The sequence below is a fragment of the Mercurialis annua genome, linkage group LG2, assembly GCF_937616625.2.
Source record: "Mercurialis annua linkage group LG2, ddMerAnnu1.2, whole genome shotgun sequence".
NCBI lineage: Eukaryota > Viridiplantae > Streptophyta > Magnoliopsida > Malpighiales > Euphorbiaceae > Mercurialis > Mercurialis annua.
In genome coordinates, this window is record NC_065571.1 from 15,652,784 (window position 1) to 15,679,597 (window position 26,814).

Here is a 26,814-nt window from a genome sequence, read left to right on the forward strand (position 1 = left end):
TTGTTTTCCAGTGTTTGTTCTCCGGGTGGATGTATAGTATATGTTTTGTAACGCTTATTCCTCGTGGAATATATAATTAGCGTTACAACACATATACTAAATAGCGCACTAAAGGAGAACGACGCCGGAAGGCTGCCGAATATTTTTCTCCGTTGCTAGGCATATTAAATTGTTAACAATTAACAATGTATTTTTTTATAATGTATTTTTCTGTAATGTTTTGTTATAATTGTTAAATTGTTATATGTGGAACGAAACATATTTTAATGTCTGCAGGTATGAGAGGGCAGGGTGGTTCAGGTGATCCGACTAGAGGTCGGGGACGTCGGGGTAACCCAGCTAGAGGTAGTGGTCGGGGTAATCCAGCTGTGCGTGCCCCTGTTGAGGATATCCCTGTTCAGGATCAACAGCAGGAGGTGGAGGCGGCACCCCCTGTTCAGCCTCGACAGCCAGGAGAGCCCCCTGCAGAGCTGGATGCTCAGGGGAGGGCACTGTGTTTCCCAGACGCCAGCAGGTAAGAATGTAAATTTTTAGTTTAATTTTTTTTTATCGTTTTACTATAGAAAAGTAAAAGTTTGCTGTAACCTCGCAGGGAGAGGCTGTTGAACTCTGGACCAATCTCCCGGTCTATGCGGGATATCTTTAGAAAGTGTTGGTTCGAGAATGGGCGAGCCTGGCGGTTTCTGACTCCAGAGCAGAGAGATTTCTATTGGTAGGAATTTAAGGTAATAAATTGTTCATTTTAAAGTTCGTATTTAGACTAACGCAAAATTACTAACTGAAACTTGGTGTTTATGTTTTGCAGAAGGAATACTGGTAGGATACTGCGGATTTCAGCGACGATGTCATCAAAAGTGTATTCATGACGCATGCTGCCAACCGATACAAGGACGTTATTCACAGGATGAGAGAGAAGGACGAAAAACATACCTCGATCAGCCAAATTATTTGGGATTCCTGGCAGGCCGTCTGGGCGTCAGAGGACGAGAAGAAGAAGTCCGATGTAGCTCGCGCTAATCGGATGAGCGAGCCTGCTGGAGCCGGTTCCGGACCAGTACGCCATACAGGAGGATCCCGTTCCGCCATCCGACATATGGATGTGTTGGTTTGTTTCTAGAATTCTTTTTTATTTACAACTATCTTTTATTTTCTGATTTTCTGATGAACTAAGAAGCTATAATATTTTTCTTTTAGGCTGAAGAGCTCGGCCGCAAGCCTACCGCAACAGAGCTGTATACTCGGATGCACTCCACGAAATCTGATAAGGGTGTCATGGTAGACAAGAGGGCTCAAGACATGAGTGTAAGTCATAAACCTATATAATTTTAGTAGTTGTTTTACTTTACTCAAGTGTTAGATTAAATTAGTGTAAAATGTGTTTTAATTTAAATTGTAAATGTTAGATTAGGTGTGTTAACAGCCGGTGGGTTGTATATGAAATCTATATGTTTGCAGGATGTCCCTGAAAAATGGGTGTTGATCAAATTATAGAGGAAATGCTGCCGAATTTTCGTTAGGGTTTATACTTACATTTCATATGTTATACGTTTTTAGCCGATATGTGATATGTTTTTCAATCTTTTTGTAGGATGCAATTGCTCAGAGACTTGCTGCTGCATCACAGCCGCCGACCGGAGATGGTGGTTCTTCTAGCACAGCGGAAGTCGACGAGACCCAGCTATTTCTGGATATCTAGGGCGTCAACAAGAAGCGGCGTGTCTACGGGTTGGGTTCAGCGACTAGTGCGTACGTGGATACGACGACGTCTAGTAGGGCGAGGACCAAGTCCACACAGTCACAGCGAACTGAGGAGGTGTCACGACCTAATTTTAAGAATCGTGACCGGCGCTAGGGTATGGGTATGGTTGTACCAAAACCCGTAGCAAGCCTCGCGGAAATCAAATACACATTTAAACCTGCAGAAAACTGCTCGGGGGCAACCGAGACTCCAACCTAAGTCTAGCAATTTATAATACAGTTCTAATGTAAATAACTTAAATATCTGAAATATTCCACAGCATGCTTTAAATATAATAATAAAGTATTCCAGAGTAAGCATGCCAATAATAAATAGTCGATCAAATTCGACTATCCCAAAGTGTAATATTGAATGTAATATATAAACTAGTTCTACTGCGGTCTAAGAGTTCGAAAACAGTAACTAGTTTAAATAACATAAAATCCTCCGAGGAATTAAAAGAATCGGAGTGGACCAGCTTTCAAATCATAAACCTGGAAAATTTGGGAAAACAACGGGGTCAGATATACTGAGATGAGTTCGCAATACTATTTATATTTATTAAGTTTAAAACCCTTAAATCAAAACATTTTTATACTAATATAATATGATTATGGAAAACAGTATTGAAATGATCCCAGCGTAAGTATGACATAGCATACCGATAAACCCAGAGTGGACGGGAACAAATCCTCGTCATATAAATATACCAGCGTAAGCAAGACTTTAGTCTGCCGTTTCCCAGAGTACTTACCGGTGCACACAGTCTCGATACAAGCCTATCGAGTAGCTCGTTCCAATCCAGATCCATAATCCGTAAAAACAGTTCACAAACATTTATAATATTAAAATATGATGCGGTACTTAATAAAGCGGTAAATAGCACTACAAACTCACTGCTTTCTTATCCACGTGATCTTGGCAAACAGCTAACCCTGCGTAGACTCCGAAGCACGAGCAGTCGACGGGTCTAAAATAATAAATAGGTTTATATCCGTACGACCCCTAACTCTAAGATCACTAGACACCACGTAGGACTAGCACAATTAAATAACCAGATAAATCACAGAGAAACACAATTCTCAAATAAATTGAATGCCGTAATTAATTCAAGACTATTGAGTTCGTACTTAAATCCAATCCGAAAATATTATTAAAATAATATTTAATTGATAAATAAAATCAATTCCTCAAATAGTGAGTTAGCCGAGTTTTTTAAAACTACCAAGCTAAACCCACATGTCGGTGACCCAAGTCCAAACCGACCCAACCATAAAACCAGAGTTATAAACCACGGTTTATAATTAATATTAAATAAAATATTAATTAATATCAAAATAGAACTCAATAGCTTGAAACCAAGTAATAAAATATTACCGGAAAATATATCAAATAATTAAATAGCAACATAAAACAAAAATATAAATTTAATTCCAAAGGCATTCTAAGCCAAAATTATCAATTTAACAATTAAATAATAAATTATAAATTTAGTTTTTAAATAACACGAATATTATTTTTTTAGGTCTTAAAATAATATTAATAATTTTGACAAACTTTAAAATTAAATGAAATCTCCAAATTCTCACTTAATGTAGTCAATTATAAAATCATATATAATCCATAATAAATTTAATACTAATTTAAATTTAAAAATATTAAATCTCAAAATAATTCCAAACTATAAATAATAATATTATTTAAATTGCTTATTAATAAGTCGAAACCAATTTCGTAAATTAAAATCAAAAATCAATATCAAATAGTTACTAACACAAGCTTAGGAATCATTATATTTAAGATACAAAAACTTAGTGACCAAAGCCACCATTTAGCCAAAACAATTTCATATTAACCAATCAGACCATGCCAAGTTCTTATCTTCTCCAATTTGTAATCAAAACAATCCCAACAACCATAACTTGCAGAAACAAACGAACCTAAGCTTCCTTCACCAATCTTGACAATTTCTAAATTATCAAATCTAATACTTATGTGAAACATAACAATTAGGATAGCATGAAAATTTATGTAAACAAACTAAACGAACGATCATTCTCATAACAACTCAAAAGATTTTAAGACATCAAGAACAATTCAAATCAAATTACTGCAAATCCAAGAACAACGAACAAGAATCAGAAACGACGAGACAAATCTCAAAACGAGAGTTTGAACCATTAATGACTACTATTCAATAAGATTATAATCCTTAAACTCACAAAATCTTAGCCAAGTTGAGATAAAGAATTCGGCAGTAACTTAATCTCAAGAACAGTTTAATACAATGAAAAACGGTGAGACGGCGGCGATTAGTACGAGTTCGTTTACGTACCGTTTGACGAACGAAAAGTGTAGAAACGTAGATGCGTGAGTCTACTTTCACGGGAAACAAACGAAATTGATTTCGACCTCCAAACGGCTGTCAAACAAATTAAAATCCCAAGAGGTCGATTTAAAATTCAAAAACAGAATTTATGTAAACGCGGCAACGGTTACAGCAATTACGTGAAAGATAACGTACCGTTGTGTGAAAACTAAGCTCGGACTTATAGAGGACTGAGTCTATAATTTCTGGAATCGAACGGAACGTAATTTGGCTCAGAAACGGATGAGATATCGATTACAAACGGAGGTGCCGTTTTCAGTTTGAAGAACAGAGTTATGGTTCAGAAACGTGATGGATAGCATACGAGTTTCACAGCAATTTGGAGTCAGAATGGCGGCTGGAGATTGATGAATATATAGAGGATAGTATTAGGGTTCAGAAACGTTTGAAATGGGAGAAGCTTTAGCTGAAAATCCGGAGTAAAAATCGTGAGAAGTTGGACGCAAATTACGTGAGGTTGAGGGAGGATTGAGACCAGCTTAAATAAGTAAGGTCTCGTTCGAGACCTTGGTTCTCGAACGAGAACCTTCAAAAATTCATGAAGGTCTCGTTCGAGAATCATGATTTCGAACGAGACCTTCAACTTTTTCTTTTTCTTTTTTAAATTTTTTAATCGAACCAATAATCGAACCGAACCACGAACTATACCCCAATACAAATTTCAAATACGTAATTGATTCAAAATTATTAACGAAACCCGCACTTCAATTAACCCCTTTCGAAACCCGGACCTAAATTAAACCATTTCCGAATCAACTCATATAACAAATTTAATTACGTCGACAATTAAAATATTACCGGAACTCGTAACTTAAACTTCAAAATTTTACGGGATATTACAGGAGGAGATCGAGCGGCGTGTGCAGGCAGGGATCCAGGATGGACTGCGCCAGATTACCACTGAGGTGGAGGATCTCCGTGCCCCGCAGGCGAGAACCAATGAGAGGATGGCCGAGATTATTCAGGCCGAGATGGCGAAGATGACGCAGACTCTTCCTCCGCATTATCGCCCACCCCCAGGTCCTTCAGACGATGACGACACTCCGACTTTGTAGTGTCATGTTTGTATTTCTGACATTTTGTATTTTGTCACTTTATACATTTTGTGTTTTCTTGTTTTATACATTTTCTTACGATATGTAAAATATAACATGTTTTTATATGAAATCGTTCGTTTTTGGAAATTGAGTTTTACTGAGAGTTGCAAATAATAGATTTTACGGATTATAATCGTCGTGAATTGAATGGGGAAACGGACGAAAAATAGAAAATTTCTGTCCAAATTGCGACGTGTTTTGCGACGGAAGATTTTCCGTCGCAAATATTTCCATTTCGCGACGGAAGCATTTCCGTCGCGAAATGATGCAAGTTTGCGACGGACACATATCCGTCGCCAACTTGCATCATTTTGCGACGGAAATGCTTCCGTCGCAAAACATATATATTTTGGGACGGATAACATCCGTCGCAAAATATTTAAATTCGTCGCCAATATGTCTCCCTTTTCATTTTTTGGGAGACGACATTGGCGACGGTGTGTTTGGATATGGCGACGGACTGTCCGTCGCCATATTTGCGACACCCTGGTCGCTAATATTTTAGCGACCAGACATTTTGCGACGGACAAATTCCGTCGCAAGTTCGTCGCAACCGTGTATTTGCGACGGAATATGATTGAATTGCGACGGAATTTTCCGTCGCAAAAAGGCTGATATGCATTAGTCGTCCAATTTGGTCGAGAAACGAGCTCCATAGCTCGATTTTAGCAAAACCGCTCCAAACCCCATCTCTTCCTCTTTTATCCATCTTTTTTTTTTCTTTTTCTTTGAATGAATAATGGATATGCTAGAGAAATCAATAAGTGTAGGAATTCAACATCTTCCTTAGGAAGTAATTGGCTAATATCACCTTTAGTACTTAAAATTGCCGCCTCCTCATTCTTTAATCCATAACTTTTCTTTCGTCCAATTTAGTCCGTCAAACGCTAAATCTTTTAGGTCCGTTTAATTCTATATTATTTATTAAAGTCCCATATCATATAACTTCATTTTCTAATAATTTTATTTTGGCAAAAAACGCTCAAAATTCCATTTTGAGCTAACTTGCAGTTTTTCGTCCAATATTTCATTTTAATGATTATCGATAACCATTTTATCGATATTATTTTCTTACCTTAATAAAATAGAGTAAGACACAACTCCCTTCGGAGGTTTGTGGTTAAAATTCCACTTTAGTCCTTAAAGTGGCTAATTTACCATTTAACTCAACTTCTCAATTAATCGACGTGCTTAACTAAACAATGTCCAAAAATTATGAAACTTTTTCTATAATTTCTTAAAAATATTTCACGGACCTTGACGTGAAAGTCATTAGCTCGGGACTTATACTTTATTTTATTTTAATTACTCCGGCTTCCCTTTAGTCCCGCTAATAATCACTCCGAATAATAAATTTTCGCTTAAAAATTATTACTCCACGATCCAATTAATATACTTATTCCGACAATACTTGTCATTTTGATTATCATTCCCGACCTTCATATCCTAACTTTCTTAATTTCAGACAAGTGGCACGTCCTAGTATCTGAAAACTATCTTAACAGTTTACGGGGTATTACACTCCTACTTCACTTTTCGAAGTCTCCTTAATCAAATTCGAGTGTACGACTCAAAAAGAATCAAAAAGGTCCAACTGCCGACAAATCGGCATCGCTGCGCGTCTGCACAGTTGGGACTATATGTTCGCCACTGTGCGCTCGCACATCCTTCCTAGGGTGTGCGTTCGTACAGCCACAGGGATTATCCCCGGGGATTTCCGACCTATTTTGCACACGCGAAAACACTATGAACACACAATAACATCTAATCCAATTCGATTTTGCAATTAAAACGTTAAACCAATACAAATTTGACATGGTCAAAATTATAAACTTAATAATAATCCAAATTAATAATAATTGAATTCAAATTAATGATTATTACCTCCTATACGTGCGGATTATCGAAGGAATCGGAGTCGGAATCGAGAAATCGGACGTGAAATTGCGAAATCTAACTTTTCTCTCTCGTGTGCGCCCTCTGTTGCCTAAGCAGGCAGCTCAAATCAATCTGATTTAAGTAAATGAGGCGATGGTATTTATTTTCCACTTCTCATGTCATATTTCTATATTTGGTCAACTTACACTTTCGTACTAAACACAATCAAGCATTTTAATCCAACTTCTTGATTAGTCGTCCTTAACTTAAACGAAGACTAATTTTAAATTTCATAAAACTTTATCTAAAAATCCAATAAATTATAAACGAATAAAAATATAGTTTTTATTCGCATCCGATATATATTTTATTTTTGAATAAACCCCGAAAAATTTATTAAGTCCAAATCAGTCTCGTTTCACTAAAATTACTATGTCAAAAATCCATAAAAATTTGACGATAGCTTCGTCAATTGTTTTTACAAATATTGACGTCAAAATGTTTTGTTCAGGCATTATAACTGAAAACTAATGTAAATAAAAATTCAGGGATTAAAACCGCCATTTTTCTTTACTTTGCCTCCACTCCACCGCCTCTCCATATTTCTTTTTTCTTTTTGATAATTTCCATCTCTCTCTCTCTCTCTCTCTATATATATATATATATATATATATATATATATATATATATTAACTTATATTCCTAATTTAACGTTGAAATTTTCGAATTTCGACATTCTAATTTCAAGTTTTTATTTGAACTTTTAACTATTTAATTAGAGATGTATATTGATATATTAATTATCAATATATTTTCTTATATAACATCAAATAATGCTTTCTTTTATTTTCTCTTATTTTATAATTCATAAATTTAAATTCTTAAAATTTTATAATTACGACGTATTTTAAAATTTAATTTACGTATTCCCGGCTATCAAAATCTTGACACGTGGCCAATTAAAAATTACAAGATGTTACAACTGCTGAAACAGAGATATTGATAAAAAGCATTGGAAAAAATATAAAGGCAAATGTAAAAATAATTAAAAAATATGAAATCAAAATTATAAATCAAACTAATAGTATTGTGGAATAATAAAATTAAATATGAAATTGACAAAATTATCTGTAAGTTAGATAATTACTTTTCATATTATTTATATTAGTTGACTCATTATTCAAGGATAATTTATAATTAAAAATGCTAAATTTGGTCTTAAATATTCTAATATAACTAGAATTATTAGTTTTATTAATTTGAAATATTTGTTGCCGAATTAAAAAATTTATGAAAAAAATCAAATCTGAACGAAATTATAGAACAAGTGATTGTAACTTAATTCTTTTATTAGAAATTGATAACTTGTGGAACGGCGGCGACACTCTGATCCGGCGGAAACTTTAATACTGTACCTGAAAGGCACAACACAACCGTAAGAAGGATGCCGGATGGGGATTCCGGCAAACCACTCCGACGGTGTAGTCAGTACATGTTTAGTGAGAGAAAGAATAAGAAGTGAAAGTGAGTTTAGAGTTGAGAGAAAAAGAGAATTAACCTTTTTACCTATTGTTTCTTAGCCTTTTATATTGTGTCTATGTTTCTCTTTGTCTGGGCCGACAATCCTGATTTCATTCTCTTTGTCCGTGCAGATATTGTCTGGAATGTCAGGGTACTTTCTAACAGATTTGTCGTTGTAATCAGTGAGAGGCGAACTCAGACGAAACCGAGGTTCCGAGTGTTTTACTCGGCTGTCCTGAGATGATGATGTGGTATGTCTTGTTCGGTTTGAGCCGAGAAGGCTTTGCAGTGTGCCTTATTCGGCTAACGAGATATATAATATGTCTTACTCGGTCTGTGGTGTGTCTTGTTCGGTTTGTGCTGTGAGGGCTTTGCAGCGTGCCTTATTCGGCTAACGAGATTTATGATATGTCTTACTCGGTCTGTGGTGTGTCTTGTTCGGTTGGTGTTCTATTTTTGAGATTATTCATCTGTGTTGTTATCACAAGTCCCCCCCTGGTATGCCGGATATTTATGTCCGAGTTTGTCTTCTGGCTCTATTGGGTTTGCATGCGTGTTTTTTTTTCGTAATTATTGCCTGCGTTTTTGTTACACGTGTCATCTTTTTGCTGCTGTGTAATTGACGCTGTCTTCCACTTGCGCATTTATTGAGATGACTGTTGAGTTATGGCTCTTTAATTGAGGTGACTCTTCAGTTGGACCTGTTCGGTTTCTATATAAACCTTTGTTTTGTTCATTTTTCGTTTACTTCTTTTCCGTCTTTCTCTCTCTATATTTGCTGTTCTTGCTGTTCTTGCTTTTCTTTCCTTCTTTTTTCAAATTTCTTCGAGTTTTTCCTCAAGATCATTCGTATGTTCATAAGCTTTTCTCTATTTTGATCTTTTTATTTTGTTGCCGTGTTTCTTTTTCTTGTTTGTCTATTAGGATCATATATTTAGGGTTTGTTTCTTTTGATTTTCTGTTTTTGTTTTTGCTTGAATAAATGTCGAACGACGAAGACTCTCAGAATTTGTCTGAGCAAGACCTAGGTATTGATGTCAACGAGACTGTTAGTAGTACTGATAGTGACCATCATGAGGATACCGAGGATGGGGTTGTTGGTGAGAATAGGTTAGATGGTCTGGGATGTTCTGAGGCTACTTCCTATGCTCGACCTCGGCGAATTAGACCTAGGAAATCTAAGACTGCTGCAGCTAGGAGGGTGATGATGGAAACGATGTTTACCGAGCTCACCCAAAATTATTTGGACTATTTAGGTTCGAAACTTAAGGTTCCTACTGGTTATACCCTAGAGTTATCTCCTCCGGGCATAACTATAAATGCTCCTGTTGATCCGGGGTATGTGGTTGTGTGTGTGGAACACCTCCATTCTGGGGTTAGGATCCCTTTTCAAAACAACCTTCTTTCTCTTCTTCGGTGGTATAATATGCCTCTAAGTCAGTTTCATCCTAATGGTATTAGGCATTTTTTCACTGTTCGGGCCTTTTGTTTAAAAAATAAAATCCCTTTTTCTGTTAAACTTTTTGCTAGTATGTATGACTTAGTTTTCAATAGCGAGTACGACTTTGCCTATTTTAAGATTCTGAAGTCGGAGCCTAGGCGAGTTGTCGATCACGTGACTACGTCTTTAAAGCGTTTTAGGGTAGATTGGTTCCGAATTAGGCATCCTTCTGCATTTTCCGAGTTGCCTCTTGGCTGGTCGTGTGTTTCTCCGGAGCACACCTATATTAGGAGGGACAAAGTCCGAGAAGAGGCACATACCCGACTTCAGGCTTTGTTGGAACAAACTGGTCCTGTAAATACCGAGGAAGTCCTTCCCCGATTGAGGATTGTAAAGTTTAACCCCAATCGCCAAGGTTTTTTTCGGTTTTTTTTTTTCTGTTTGCCTTTGTTTCTGCTTTTGTCGGTTATTACCCTCCTTTCTTTTTTTTGTGTTTGTCCTTTGTTTGTTGATCGGTTTTTAATTTTGTATGCAGCGATGGATAAGGCTGCCTTTGCTGCTGGGAGACGGGCTAGGCCTAATAAGGGATAAACGTCCCAAACCGTTGATGCGTCTCAACCGAAGATGCCTGATGTCCTAAAAGTTCCTAGCCATGTGCCGAATAAAAATGCTGGTTCAGATAATGTGCCTCTTCCAGCTGAGAAGAAGAGAAAGAGAGGGAAGACTACGGGCAAGAAACCCTCAGGACCCTGTGATGATCAGTTGTCTGTCGAGATTGATGCTTTTGATGATCCGTCGGGTGAGGAAAACCGACCTGAGCCTGTGGTATTGGCCTTGAATGCTATTTTTGGGGTTGTTGGTACTGATACTGGGGTAGGGTCTGTTCCTGTTGAGGTTGACGACGCATCTCGGGCTCGGAAGGGAAAGAATAAGGTTGGGGATTCCTCCGACATTCCCGTTGATGTTGGTGCCGAGCTCTCTTTGACTCCTTCAACCATGGCTCAGTTTTTGAAGAGGAAGACTTCGGATGATTCTGTGAAAAATTATCCGACCGCGCTCTTCTTAGCCCGACTCTGCTCCTTACCCAAGGATGTGGATAGTTTGAAGGTTACTCACCCTCGGGATTTTATTGATGGGGGTTGTTCTTTGGCTTTCCAGGTATTTATTGTTATGTGTATGTGTGTATATTATTATTTTTATATTTTTTTTATATGAGCCTTACCTCGGGTTATTTTTGCTAGTTGATCAACCATCTGCTCGGGGCTCGCTCGGTCCAGGATGATTTGGTGAATCAGGCGTCTGCTGATCGGGAGAAAGCCAAAAATGCTGCTGCTTCTTTGGAATCGGAGCAGCTTGCTCGAGCGAATGTTCAGTCGGTGCTTGATAATCATATCAAAGAATATAATGCCAAAATTTCCGAGCTGAAAAAGGAAGTTGCTACCTTGACCGAGACCCGGGTTGAACTTAAACAGAAGCACGAGCTGGATCTTATTAAGCAGAGGGAGCATCATGATGCGCTTCTAGCTGAGCAGAAGAGATTGGCTTCGGAGGAGCTTGAGAATGCTGTCAAGGTCGTTCGAACCGAAGTTACTGCTGAATTCGGTCAATTGACTGATCTTCTAGAAGACGACCTAAGAGAGAGAGTGTGGGTCCTTTGTTGTTGCCCGATGCTGATCCGGAGTGTGTCTATCTGAACGTGGTCGCTATGTATGAGGTGCTGATGCAAAAGAAGGCCGAGGTGTCTGATGCTGCCACTGAAATGGTAGCCGCTTTAAGCAAGGAGTTTGATCGGATGGATCAGGAAAATGCCCAAGTTGTTAGTGATCAAAGGACCGATCTTCCTGTTGCTTCTCCGGTGTCTGGTCAGCTTGACGTGAGTCATTACGAGGAAGCTGGATTGAGCGAGGGTGGCGGTTCTATGTCGGGAAATGGTATGAATTTGCCCGATGATGTTTCCCGGGCTGTAATAGATTAGGAACTGTATTTTATTTCTTTGTCTTGCCCCTCTCTCTTTTTTTTGCAACTTTATTTGTGGATTTTTATCTGGTGATATATATATCGGTTTTTTTTTATGTTCTGTTTTCCCTGTTTAGTACTTATCTTTATTTTTATATGTTTAACTTTGTCTTCGGTATTTTGTGAATGTAGCTTCGGATATAGTTTGTCATACCTTTGGTATAGCAATTGCTTTAAGTTGTTTTTTAAGCAATATTTTAATTCGGTCAGAGGAATTTCTTTGAATTGCTTTTTAAGGTATTGCTTAATTCGGTCGAAGCGATTGCTTTGATTTGTTTTTAAGCAATGGCTTGATTCGGTTAAAGCAATTGCTTTAAATTGTTTTTAAGCGATTGCTTGATTCGGTTAAAGCAATTGCTTTAAATTGTTTTTAAGCGATGGCTTGATTCAGTTAAAGCAATTGCTTTAATTTTTTTTTAAGCAATGGCTTGATTCGGTAAAGCGATTGCTTTGAATTGTTTTTTAAGCTATTGCTTGATTCGGTAAAGCGATTGCTTTGAATTGTTTTTTAAGCTATAGCTTAATTCGGTAAAGCGATTGCTTTGAATTGTTTTTTAAGCTATTGCTTAATTCGGTTAAAGCGATTGCTTTGAATTGTTTTTTGAGCTATTGCTTAATTCGGTTAAAGCGATTGCTTTGAATTTTGTATTGTTTTTGGCACGCTTTGTTTTTCTTGTTTTTTTCTTTTATTGATAGGGAAAAAATTTGCATTTTTGCCTACAACCGACTTTGACCCAAATGCAAGTGAAAAAACCCCTGACAGACTCGATAACCTGAATGTTGTCTACTGATGAAATCGTTTGAGAACTCTGGCATTCCAGGTTCTTGGTAGGTCTCGTCGTGACATGTAGGTTAAGTAATAGGCTCCTCCTTTTCCTATTTTCTTTACTTGGTAGGGTCCTTCCCAGTTAGCTCCGAGCTTAGATACTCCTGCCTTGCCTCTTGCTATATCGGCTCGTCGTAGTACTAGGTTGCCTACTTCAAACGTTAGAGGTTTGACCCGTTTATTATGATATGTCGTCATCCTTTGTTTGTATGCTTCAATATGCATCAATGCTTGTTCTCTTATCTCTTCTAGTAAATCGAGGCATACTCTGGTGCTTTCTTCATTTTGTTGTTCATCAAAGTATTGTACTCTGATGGTAGGCATGCCGATTTCGACTAGTACCATTGCCTCGCACCCATAGGTCAGGCTGTATGGTGTTCTTCCTGTGCCAGCTTTTGGCGTGGTTCTGTATGACCATAGCACATTATGTAACTCGTCGGCCCATCGACCTTTTGCTTCATCCAGGTGCTTCTTTAGACCATTGACAATGGTTCGGTTGGTTACTTCGGTCATTCCGTTGGTCTGGGGACGGGTGACCGAGGTGAACCTTAGGTCAATTCCATTTTCATTACAGAATTCTCTGAAGTTTTTGTTGTCGAATTGCTTCCCGTTGTCGGTTATGATGATTTTGGGATTCCGAAATGACAGATGATTTCTCTTCGGACAAAGCTTCGCACTCGGGCTTCTGTTATGGTGGAGATAGCTTCGGCTTCTACCCATTTTGAGAAGTGGTCAACTGTTACTATCAGGAATTTTCTCTGGCCACTTGCTGTTGGGAAAGGGCCAACAATGTCTATTCCCCACATGCTGAATGGCCAAGGACTTACTATTGGATTTTTCTCAGCTGTTGGTTGATGGTGTACGTTTTGGTGATACTGGCATTTCTCGCATTTTTGTACCAGGTTTACTGCGTCTTGTGCTAGTGTCGGCCAGTAATAACCTTGTAATATGGCTTTACGACAGAGTGCCAGATGTGAGATGTGACTTCAACATATGCCTTTGTGTATCTCGGCTAAGACGTATTTCCCCTCCTCCACCGTGAGGCATCTGGACCAGGGGTGTGAGAATGATTTTCTGTATAGTGGGCCGTCTCGGTGTGAGAAGTGTGGTGCTCGGCGTTTTACTTTCTTTGCTTCCTTGTTATCTTCGGGCAGGCTTCCATTCTCTATGTATGATATGATGTGTTACATCCATTGATCCAACGGGTTGATAAGGAACGTTGCCTCGGGATTTTGGATGATACTGAAGCTTTGAATTGAGCACAGTATGCCCGGTATTGTTTCTTTGGCTGCGCCGACCTTTGCCAATGTATCTGCTTCTGTGTTTTCTTCTCTGGGTATTTGCTCTAACTCCCATTTTCCGCCTTCTTTGGTAATTTTTGCGAGCAGCTCTTTAACTCGGTCTACGTACTTTTTCATCTCTGGATTTTTCACCTCGTATAAACCAAGTACCTGGTTAACCACCAGTTGAGAGTTACTCTGAATTTTGATGTACTCGGTCTTGACTACCGTTGCCATCCTTAACCCACCTATCAAGGCTTCGTACTCTGCTGCATTGTTGGTTGTCGGAAAATTTAGGTGGATCAAGTTTTGCATTTTTATCTTATGTGGTCCTCTTAATATCATGCCTGCTCCTGCGCCGGTCATGTTTGATGCCCCGTCTACTTGTAGCGTCCAGCTGACTAGGCCCTTGTCTACCTCGGTAGGTTGATCGTGTGTTGTTGTTTCTGCTACAAAGTCGGCTAAGATTTGAGCTTTCATTGCTGTTCTTGGTTCGTATTTGATGTCGTATGACCCTATCATGACCGACCAGTTGATTAGTCGTCCTGATGTTTCTGGTCTTGCGAGCGCTTTTCTCAGAGGTTGGTTTGTTCGGACTATTACTGTGTGAGCTTGAAAATACCTTTTTAGGTTTTCCACTGTTAAGACCAATGCTAATGCGAATTTTTCAATTTTGCTATATCTGAGCTCGGGCCCTTTCAACACCTTGCTCGTGTAGTATAATGGCTTTTGCTCGGATGCTTCTTCCTTTACCAGTACAAATGCGACTGTTTCATTAGTGACACTTAGGTATAGGTATAGCACTTCTCCGGTTTTGGGTCTTCCGAGTAGTGGTGGTGAACTCAGGAATTCCTTGAGCTCTTCAAAAGTCTGTTGACATTCTTTGGTCCACTCAAACTTTTTCACATTTCTTAATGTTTTGAAGAATGGGAGACATCTTTTAGCCGAGTTAGACACGAATCGACCGAGGGCCGTGATTCACCATTGAGCTTCTGAACCTCTTTAGCTGATTTTGGCGCCTTCATGTCTAAAATTGCTTTCGTTTTCTCCGGGTTTACTTCAATGCCTTTTTGAGAGATGAGGTAACCGAGGAATTTCCCTGCTGGGACTCTGAATGCGCAATTGTCCGGGTTTAGCTTGAGTTTGTATTTTTTTAGCTTGGTGAAGACTTCTTCCAGGTCTTTCGCATGATCTTCTACTTTTTTGGACTTAACGATGATGTCGTCAACATAAACTTCCATGTTACGACCGATCTGGTCTTTGAACACGAAATTCAATAGCCACTGATAAGTTGCCCATGCGTTTTTTAATCCGAAGGGCATTTGTTTGTAGCAGTATGTGCCGCTGTCAGTTACAAAACTTGTTTTTGCTTCATCTTCTTTGTGCATTGGGATCTGGTGATATCCTTGGACCGTATCTATGAACGAGTAGACTTCGTAGCCGCTGGTTGAGTCGACCAGTTGGTCAATGTTTGGCAAAGGGTAGCTGTCCTTGGGGCATGCTCGGTAGGTATGTGAAGTCTATGCACTATCTCCATTTTCCATTTGGCTTTTTTATGAGCACGACGTTTGATAGCCACTCCAGGTAATACACTCTTCTGATGAAACCTGCTGCTAATAATTTGTCTACTTCGGCTCTGATGGCGATTTATCTGTCTACTGCGAAGGCTCTTTTCTTTTGTTTGATTGGTTTATGCCTTGGATCAACATTTAGTTTATGTGATATTATTGCCGGGTCAACCCCTTCTATCTCGCCCGGGGTGTTGACAAATTCGACCTCGTTCCTGATTAGCATGTCAGTGATCTCCTGTTTTATTGGTTTGGGCAGTGCTGCGCCTATTTGGACCGATCTTGGTGTTATTCCTGTCAGATTAACCCTTTCTAACTTTCCATGTGGTTCGAGCTTGCCTTCATCCGAGTCTGGTATCTCCATTGTTTCAATAGCCAGGGTTTCTGATACTCCTCTCATTGATACCAAGTAGCATTGTTTGGCTATGTCTTGCCTTCCTTTGACTGTCACCACTCCTTCTTTGGTTGGTATTTTCATACATAAGTATTTGATGGATGTAACAGCCCCGGTGTTGTATAACATTGGTCTGCCGAGTATGACGTTGTAAGCAAGTGGCATGTCGACAACCATAAATAGTGTTTTGAATTTCTTTGTGATGCCGATCAGGCCTCCTTTTGGTGAGCCATTTTCTTTTCCTAATTCCACCGTTAGTTTCGCAACTCCTTCTGCTTGTACCGGTGTTCCCCCCAGACCGACTAGAGGAGTTTTGATTGGTTTGAGATTTAGAAATGAGCACCCTATACCGAGGTATGCCTGCTTTGTGATGAGGTTAACTGAGCTTCCTTCATCTACCAACTGCCTCATCACCCAAAAAATTTCTATTAATCCCGAGATTACCAAGGGGTCTTGGTGTGGAAAATCTATTCCTTCGCCATCGGCTAAGCCGAAACTGGCCTCGGGTAGAGGTTTAGCTACCGATATATTCATCACCACTTTTTGCCTTTTGCGCCTTCCTCGTTTGTATTCTGGGTCGGCCATTCCGCCTGATATGGTGTTAATTACCCCCGATACATTTGTCTTTTCGGTGGTGGTGCCTCTTCTCTTTTCCCACTATGCTCTCCTCGGTAATTTCCTCCCGAGTTATAATTTTTGCTTTGTGCGACAAAGTCTTTTAAGAGACCGACTTGCACCAATCGGTCAATTTCCTTCTTCAGACTTCCACATTCATCGGTGACATGGCCGTGGCCATCATGGAATTGACAGTATTTTTTTCTATCTCCCTCGTACTGAAGCTTTGGTGGGTATCTTACTGGCTCATTATTGTTCTGTATCCACATTAGGATGTGCGATCTCGGTGAGTTGAGTGGAATGAAGGCTTGATCTTCTACTTTCACAGGTCGGTGTGGTTCTGTTCGTGGTGGAACAGATTGTTGTTGGTTTCTTGGCCTGAACCTGTCTGGCCTAGCCATCTGACTGAAAGTAGGCCTTGGTGCTTGGAACTGTGTTGTCGTTTGTGTGGCCTTTCGTCGTTGCTCTTCATCCAAATTTATATAATTCCAGGCTCGGTCCATGAGCTGGGAGTAAGTTTGCACCGAATTCGTTATCAGGTTATCTCTAAATGCCATCACTGTTGTGTTGTCCTTCATTGCGTCTATCACGGTATCATCATTCAAGTTTCCTACTTCGACAGCTTCGGCATTGAATCTGCCGATATAGCTTTGCAAACTTTCTCCTGGTTTCTGGTAGCAAAGTTTTAGGTCACTGGACTTTTTCTTCCGCTGTATGCTTGGTGCGAAATGAGTTCGGAAAGCTTTTTCTAGCTCATCAAAGCTTCGAATAGAGCCTTCTTTCAGGCTTTGATACCAGATGGCAGCCGGTCCTTTCAGGGTTGTTGGAAAGAGTTTGCAGACGGCGGCTTCGGATAAGCTTTGTACCATCATAACCACTTGGAAACAGCTCAAGTGTGTGATCGGATCCCCTGTTCCATTGTAGTCGTCCAACTGCAGTGTTTTGTAGTTTAAAGGGAAGGCTTCATCCCGTATCTCGACTGATAGTGGGTTTCCAATGTTTAAGAAGCTTGTGTTTCTCGGCTCTTTCCTCCTGAATTTTTCCATTTCGGTTCTGACCCTTCCGGTAATTTCTTGCTCCAGATTCTTTTTCTTTGGTGAATCGGCACCCGAGCTGTGCACGCTTTCTTCGATTTCAACCCGTTTTGGTGTCTTTTTCTGTCCCTCTGGAGTTTTGTGTCCGGCTAGTATTCCTTGCCCTTCCTTTGGGTTTTGTTCGCGCGGATTTTTCTCATGGTTTACTTCCTCGGGTGTTGTTTGGCCTTGGTAGAATTCCTAGGGATGAGGTAGTGCGGTCGGTATGTATGGTGGGGTGGTAATATTGCCCTGAGATGTGGTTGCGGTCGTTGGCCGAGCATGGGCTTGTTGTACCTGTTGAAGGAAAGCCAGTTGCCGAACATGAAACTCGATGTATTCTTGAATTTGTGCTGGTGTTGGATTTTGAATTTCTGTGGTGGTGGTCGGCCTGGGAGTGGGGGTGGCGCTCGGAGTGAATGTGAGATTGATGGGGGTTACGCCTGGTCTTATTGAAATTTTTTGAGTGGTTTGCTGCATAGGAGTGAAGTATGATGCTGGGAGAATATTTTCCGATAGTGGCATTCCCCATGGATAATGAGTGGTGACCCCCGATGTAGTGCCTGGGTGAATGCCTCCTCCTGATGTTGTGGCCGGGCAGAGCGAGCTTTCACCCGTGGCTCTTCGTGGCGGCGCGTTGAGACCCTCTCCTGTTCAATTGTGTTATGTATCATTATCTCCGATGGCGCGATCGTCTCCCTCTACTCTGCTCATCCTATCGCCCTCCGGTAGAATAGAAAAGAGGAAACTTTCTTACTTTCTTTTCCACAGACGGCGCCAAATGATAACTTGTGGAACGACGGTGACACTCTGATCCGGCGGAAACTTCAAGACTGTACCTGAAAGGCACAACACAACCGTAAGAAGGATGCCGGATGGGGATTCCGGCAAACCACTCCGACGGTCTAGTCAGTACATGTTTAGTGAGAAAAAGAAAAAGAAGTGAAAGTCAGTTAAGAGTTGAGAGAAAAAGAGAATTAACCTTTTTACCTATTTTTTCTTAGCCTTTTATATTGTGTCTATGTTTCTCTTTGTCTGGGCCGACAATCCTGATTTCATTCTCTTTGTCCGTGCAAATATTGTCTGGAATGTCAGGGTACTTTCTGACAGATTTATCGTTGTAATCAGTGAGAGGCGAACTCGGACGAAACCGAGGTGCCGTGTGTTTTACTCGGCTGTCCTGAGATGATGATGTGGTATGTCTTGTTCGATTTGAGCCGAGAAGGCTTTACAGTGTGCCTTATTCGGCTAACGAGATATATGATATGTCTTACTCGGTCTGTGGTGTGTCTTGTTCGGTTTGTGCTGGGAGGGCTTTGCAGTGTGCCTTATTCGGCTAACGAGATATATGATATGTCTTACTCGGTCTGTGGTGTGTCTTATTCGGTTGGTGTTCTATTTTTGAGATTATTCATCTGTGTTGTTATCAGAAATACTTATAATTCTTTTAACTGTATTTTTTTTTTATTTTTATCACAATCTAATTATACCACTTCTTGTGACATAATCGTTTTTGTTTTTGTTTATTTTATAAATTATAAATGATAAAACTACATTAGCTATTTATTTGACTGTTAGGTAACGTTAATTTATATAACAATTTATTTATAATTTGTTTTATATTTTATATATATGTATCTAAATATGGTAAACAAAGATAAAATATGAAAAAACAAAAAGGTTTTTTAAATTAAAAATATTAACTATTTATTGATAATAAACAAACTAAGTTGACTTAATATTTTTATTTTTGGAAATAATTGCTTAGAAAATTATTCTGTTATAAGTAAACAACAATAACAACTTAGCTAATGAATAGTCAATATTGTTTATGATCTTGGATTTGCTCTTTAGTTTAAAATTTGACAACAAACTGAATTTATCTAAGAGTAATGCTATATAACCCTCCTTTTTAACCCACCTTATTTAACCCATCTTATGTGGCATTAAAAGAGTGGATGAATTAAAAGTTGAAATTTAAGATATACATTTTTGGAGATGGATTTGACGAATTAAATGCTGACACGTAAGAAGGGAAAATGAAGGTGGTACAAAGTGGTGGGTTAAATAGCATTTTCCTTTATCTAATACAAAATGGTTTAGATCAGTTATTAACTAATATATATCAATTTGTTAATCCTAACTTGACTCCATGCCTTAGATATAGCTAATAGCCGACATTCACCATAACAAATAGTTTGATATTTTTCAAAGCTATTTAAAAACGAAACATGCACGACTACTTAAGTCAAAATATTATTAAACATTTTCTCATTCTATTCAAATACAAAACATAAAAAGGAAAACACCCAATATATAACATATATAGCTCTCGACACGTACATTGATAGTAAATGGAAGCAACAATCGCAAGAAAAATTGTAATCACCCTATTTATGGTGTTTGTATGTATAGAAGTTGGAGAGTCTTGGGAATGGCAATGGAAATCCAGTCGTATTAATATTGATAATACTTGTTATAAAGATTGTAATGCACAGTGTATGAGTCGCACCAGATTTAACAACCATGTAGTTTGCGAGAAACAATGCAAGTTGGTTTGTCAATCTGGAAAATATGGTGGATTTGACAATAACAAATTTAAAATACCGAAAGAAAAACCGTCAAAGGCTACAAGGTATTCAAGAAAATCAATTTCCGACGCTACAAATGATAGAAAAAAAGAGGAAAATGAAGCAAATTTACGTAGACCATCATTAAGATGAAAGTAAAATTTGAAAAGGTGGTAATCTGGAATGAGTAGTTTCGGGTTAAATATCTCATAGAGCTAAAATCCCCTAGAAATATTTAAGGCTTTTGATTAAAAATTTATACAAGAAACGCGGTTGAATGATTCTTAATTTAAGGTTTATAAAATTATAAAATACTATAAGTCAGTTAGTTATATGAAAATTAAGTGAAGGTCAAATCTCTCAAAAAAATGACTAATGGAATCAAAACACAGTCCATGTCTAATGTACTGGAAAATGTACATCTTAAAAAATCTGGACGCATTCTCAAATTGCATGAAAAAAATGTATTTACTGGATTAGAAAATGAAAGTAGAGAATCAAAATGAAATTTCACCATTTATTTAAAAATTGGAGGAATCTCCTACCACGTAGAGGAGGTCCAATCTTTAAATTCAAGAAGTTGGGGCGAACCTTTATTGTAAAGTAAAACTGTAAAAATGCTATTATCTCAAATTGAAAATATGCAAGTCGATGCCTATCTAAATAAATAGGCTTAAAGTGAATTGAGACCAAAACATGTATGAACTATTAACTATATTTTATCGAACAAAGGGTCAACGCGCCCCCTGAACTTGAGATACGGGGTAATCTAACCCAATTTATACTTGTTTGAGCAACTAACCCCGAAACTCTTCATTTTTGGGTCAAATAACCCGATAATTTATATTTTTATTTCAAAAAATAAATTTAGAATAATTATATCACAACAATTAGGTAAGTATCTAATTATATTTTTGCATCCCTTACCTCCGATTTGTATTTTACGCATTTTTAAAAATATAATTATGGGTCATTTAAACAAAAAATGAAGAGTTTTCGGGTTAGTTGCTCAAACAAGTATAAATTGGGTTAGATGATCCCGTATCACAAGTTTAGCGGGCGTGTTGACCCTTTGTTCATATTTTATCTGTCACAAATATTGTTCAATGCAACTTGCTTAAGAATATTCAAATGTGCCTAGTTTATTATTCAACCAGAATAGAATTAAATATTTCAATAGTTAATATCGAGTTATAAAAATAGAAAATTCCAAAATTTAATATAAACTATTGGGATTTATAATTTCTTAAGAAACTATTTAAAATTATAAATGCTGATACTACAAATGATGACTATTTTTTGGGTTAATTTTTTTTTTAATTTTCATTGTTAATTAATATCATTCAACTAAGTTGAAATATTTTTTGCCGAATTAAAAATTTGCATAAAAAATCAAATCTGAACAAAATTGTAGAACAAGTGATTGTGACTTGATTACATTGTTCTTTTATTTGAAATACTTCTTATTCTTTTAAGAGAAAATTACAATAAAGCCCCTCACGTTTGTCGTAATTCATAATTTGATATCTCTTATTTGAAAGTCAAATGATTTGGTACGCTATTTTTGATTCCGTCAACAATTAGGGGCTTTTGTTACTTCCGTTAATAATTTAATATTCACTTTCAAACGATTCAGTACCTCACTTTCAATTATGTTAATTATTTGGCATCTTATTTTAAAACGATTTGGTACCCCACATTTCATTCCGTTAACCATTTGGTACCCATATTTAACAGAAGGTTGTAAGTTTTGTAAAATTAAAACTGAGGTACCAAATCGTTTGATTTTCAGATAAGGGGAACCAAACTGTGAAGTACGAAATGTGAGGGCTTTAAATTAATTTGCTCTTGAATTTTCATTTTTATCCTTGTTTATCTTTGTTAAATTAATGACTATAATGTTAAGCAAAACTTACAATACCACTATTATTAGGGGTAAAATGAGAAATTACAATAATGCAGACAACTATTTTCTAGACAGATAAAAAGTGATAAGGGACTAAAGCGTCCAATGATGATTTCTTGAGACAATCTTCCGGGTGACGAGCTATCGATTTTCTTGTTGGAATCCAAGCAGGCGTAATCGGTGCATATATGAGAATTTGAAGGGCTAAAGCGTAATTAGCCGTAAATAGCATATGAAAATCCAAAAAGATTGTACTCTAAGTCCATAAATTTGACTAACTGCAATATCTTAGAAGTTTATGGGCTAATATGCAAGTTTGACGGACTGAAATTGACCATACCCAAATCCACAGGACCCTAGAGGACTTTTTAAACACTTTTGAGCACCGAAACAAACTTTTAGACACACTTTAATCAACCTTAAAGAAATAATCCGAATTTAACTATTTAAAAAGTTTTTACTAATCCAAACACTAAAAGAAGTTAGCACTTCACACACTTGGACACTCCCGACCAAACTCAACCTCTAGCTAACCCTAGGTTTTCCTCACCCCTATAAATACTATCCTCGGAAAGCCTAGCCAAAGGTCGGAAAAATTGGTTAGAAAAAAATTAAAAATAAATCCTAGATAAACACCTCTAGTGGCCGAAATCCCTTGAAACCCACACACACAAACCGTACTTGATTTCTGAAAACAAAGCCATACGCTTTAATATGTCAAATTCATATCTAAGACGGACAATTCGAAGTTTGCTTCTGCATCCAATTTACCAGTAAATGAGTTAAGGACTCAGAACGGTACTTATGAGGACCTTATGCATGTCTATATCACTTCTTCATCACGTCTGTCAAATTGCATATTTAGATTGTATGTTTAGGCTGATTTTGATTGTTTTTACTATAATTATTGTCTTAATGCTCTTTTCACAAACTGCCATGATATTAGATTAGAAAGCCTGTTTTAGGTATGTCCTAATATTTTATTTCATTAAATTCAAATCTATTGATTTCTTATGCTTATAGAGCATGTTAGAATTAATTGCCTCTTTTTCTGTGTTCTTGGTGTGACTGTCAACTTGTTATCAAAATTACGTTAGAAAATTGTAATTTAGAGTGTATCAATGTATGTTTAATCACTGTTTATCGATTGTAGAATATTTGTATATCTTTCTATGTGCGTTTGATATGTTTTTGAGTGATTTGACATGAAAAACGAATTAAAAACGAACAAAAATGACGATCTCCTTCTTCTGCTCGAATCGACGCCACCGTCACTACAACCGCCGCAGCCGGTGTGGACTGGCGCCGCCTCCATAAAGAATTGGCGGCGTCGGAACTGCAATCGGCGCCGAGTTTGTCCCTTTGTCCCTTTAGTTGAGATAGATGGTGACTCCACATTATTATAAAACATGTCCAGAATAAAATTTTGCCATAAGTTTGGGCGAACGGGAGCCCCGAAACCCCCCTTCCGCTCACAAATACTAATTATTGTTTTCTTAATTCGTGCGAAAAAAGCATGTGTCCCTTTTTAAACGGGACGAAAGGAGTAACTGACCATTTGGTTCGCCAAAAAAAGGGGGGAATGGGAATGGGAACGATTTCCATTGTTTGTGTTTGTTTTGTCAAATTACACTAGGGAATGGGAATGTGATTACCCCTTCAATGGGAATCACCCATTCCCTATTTATCCCATGGGAATGAACTTTTGGGAATAGGAATCAAAATTTAACAAAATATTTTATTGATAAATAATAAATATATAATTATTAAAAAAATATATTTTTAAATATTAAAAAATATACTTAAATAAAAAATATACTTTTAAATATTTAAAAAAAATATATTTTTTTAAAATATTTTATTTAAAAAATAATTTTTTTTATATAAAAAATATTTAAGAAAATAAAAAAAATATTTTTAATAAATAATAAATATTTTTTTTTTAAATTTTAACCATTTTAATTCCCATTTCTACACTTTGAAAAAAAAAATGAAAATAATCATTCTCATTCTCATTTCTTCTCATTCTGATTTCCATTCCCAACCTTAAATCAAACGGCCTCTAAGTTCTTTAATTTAATTGATGAACAAAAAAAAATAAAAAAAATAAAGATATTAAGAAAAGTAAAATTAAAGGATAACAAAATTTATCCCGAAACAAGAATGATGCATTTTGAATTATGCTAATATATGTCTTTAAAAATGAAAAATGATAAAAGAAGAAAAAGAGGTTGAAAATGTGAAAGGAAGAAATGAGGAAAAAGAAAGAAAGGGTTAAAGTTGATAATTGGAGGCATTGATTGAATGAGAAATGGGGCCATAAATTATGATAGCAGCACAGCAGCACAGCAGCAGCAGCAAGCAGTAGTTATGAGATCACTATATCTTTAATCTCTTTTCTGACCAAACACTGCCATCATCAACTCTTTTTCTTTTCAAATTGTTTCAAAGTTTTGCACCAAATTTCCCCCACATCCCCACTTTTTTCACCTCTCAGTTTTTCTAGGTCTAGTTGGTTTTCTCTCTAGACCTTATATATATCTGCATAATATACCATATCAGAGAGAGATGGGTTAGTCTGCAAATTTTGGCTTGAGAAGAGGCTGCAATGGTGGCAGCAGAAGCTAGTAAAAAACTAGGTGTCCTCCATTAAAAGCTGGATCCACTAAGCAACCATCATCATCGTCACTTTCATCATTATCACCCTCATCATCTTCCCCTTCTTGAACCTCAAGAAACTGTTTTAAACTCAAGAAATGCCCAACAGCAACCGGAAGAGCAACAACAACTGCAAATCCCTTTACTGTCATCCAAGAAACGGTCTTATTTTTCAATCATTGAGCAGCAGGGCATCGAATATGCAGGAAAAATGGGAGAGACACAAAACCAACAGCAAAACCAACCAGCTGCAACATCGTCAAGATTGGGGACTCGAAACGCAGGAGGCGAGATAGTAGAGGTTCAAGGCGGTCACATTGTTCGCTCGACGGGAAGAAAAGATCGACACAGTAAAGTTTGCACTGCGAAAGGACCTAGAGACCGCAGAGTCCGCCTCTCTGCTCATACTGCAATCCAGTTCTACGATGTTCAAGACCGCCTTGGCTATGACCGTCCGAGTAAGGCTGTAGATTGGCTAATCAAGAAAGCTAAGGCTTCCATTGATGAGCTTGAGGAGCTTCCGGCTTGGACTCCAACTGCAGCTGCAGCCACTGCTAAAAACAGCAGTCAGCAGGGTCAGATTAGTGATGAAAGACAAGATTATCAGCTTCCCGTTCATGATTTTGAAGCTGTTGGTGATACTAGTAGCATAAAGCAGCAGCAGCAGCGGCGGCAGCAACATCGACATTTGGATGAAAACCTGAACAATAGTTCGAGTTTTCTTCCTCCGTCGTTGGATTCGGATGCTATTGCGGATACAATCAAATCTTTCTTCCCAATGGGCGCGGCAACAGAGACAACAGTCTCGTCCCCGTCCATACAATTTCAGAACTATCCACCAGATTTGCTATCAAGAACCAGCAGCCAAAACCAAAACCAAAACCAAGATCTGAAGTTGTCACTTCAGTCATTTCAGGAACCAATGCTTTTACAGCATCATCAACCACAGCAACTCTTGTCATCTGGAACTGCGTCTCATCACTTCGGATACGACGCTGGGTGGGCTGAGCACCACCAGAGCCACCCAGCAGACATTAGCAGATTCCAGAGAATGGTTGCCTGGAATGCTGCTGCTGCTAGTGGTGCAACTGGTACGGGTGGAGCAAGTAGCAGCGGCGGTAGTGGCAGTGGTGGAGGAGGGTTTATCTTCAACACCATACTGCCACAAACGGCGCCACAGCCACCATCGCCACTGCTGCAGCAGTTGTTCGGCCAGAACCAGTTCTTTTCACAGAGGGGAACCCTTCAGTCCAGTTATACGCCTTCAATTCGTGCTTGGATAGACTCAGAAAATACTTCTGATCTCCACCATCATCATTATCACACTCAAATTCCACAAATCCATCATCCACAATCTGCCATTTCAGCTACAGAATATGGCGGATTCTCTGGATTTCGCGTGCCAACACGAATTCAAGGCGAACAAGAGGAGCATGATGGCATTCACAACAAGCCATCCTCTGCTTCCTCTGATTCTCACCATTGATTAAAACAAAAGAACCCAATAATCTCATCTCATAATATAAACATGTCTATCTCAAGAATTTTATTTATTCTATTTGCAGGAAGGACTTATAACATGTTCAACACAATTATGGAGGAGAGGTTATGGTTGCATTTTGAGACAATTCAATGGAAACTATCATTGGAAGAGAAAGATCTGAGTGGGAATTTTCAGGTTTTTCGATTCCGAGTTTGTTTAGTTTTTCTTTCATGTTTCAGGTTTTTCGGTTCCGGGTTTGTTTAGTTTAAGTCTTTGTTTGATTTCCATGTTTGAGTAAGCTTTTAAAGCTTAACTCTGTTTGATTTGAGTTGAATCGCCCTTAAGTTTGTTTTCTGCTTTA

General features: G+C 38.0%; 2 protein-coding genes across 2 annotated transcripts; both read left to right on the forward strand.

Annotated features, from left to right (window-relative positions):
* The first annotated feature begins 266 nt into the window (after positions 1-266).
* On the forward strand, positions 267-1,117 carry LOC126666740 (uncharacterized). The gene is made up of 3 exons (XM_056104636.1): positions 267-514; positions 593-712; positions 838-1,117. The coding sequence occupies exons 1-3, from the start codon at positions 267-269 to the stop codon at positions 1,115-1,117; spliced, it is 648 nt and encodes a 215-aa protein (XP_055960611.1).
* Positions 1,118-24,537: 23,420 nt separating this feature from the next.
* LOC126669145 (transcription factor TCP4) lies at positions 24,538-26,814 on the forward strand. Its single transcript, XM_050362514.2, has one exon. It carries the CDS (start codon positions 25,182-25,184, stop codon positions 26,454-26,456), a length of 1,275 nt encoding a protein of 424 aa, XP_050218471.1. The 5' UTR covers positions 24,538-25,181; the 3' UTR covers positions 26,457-26,814.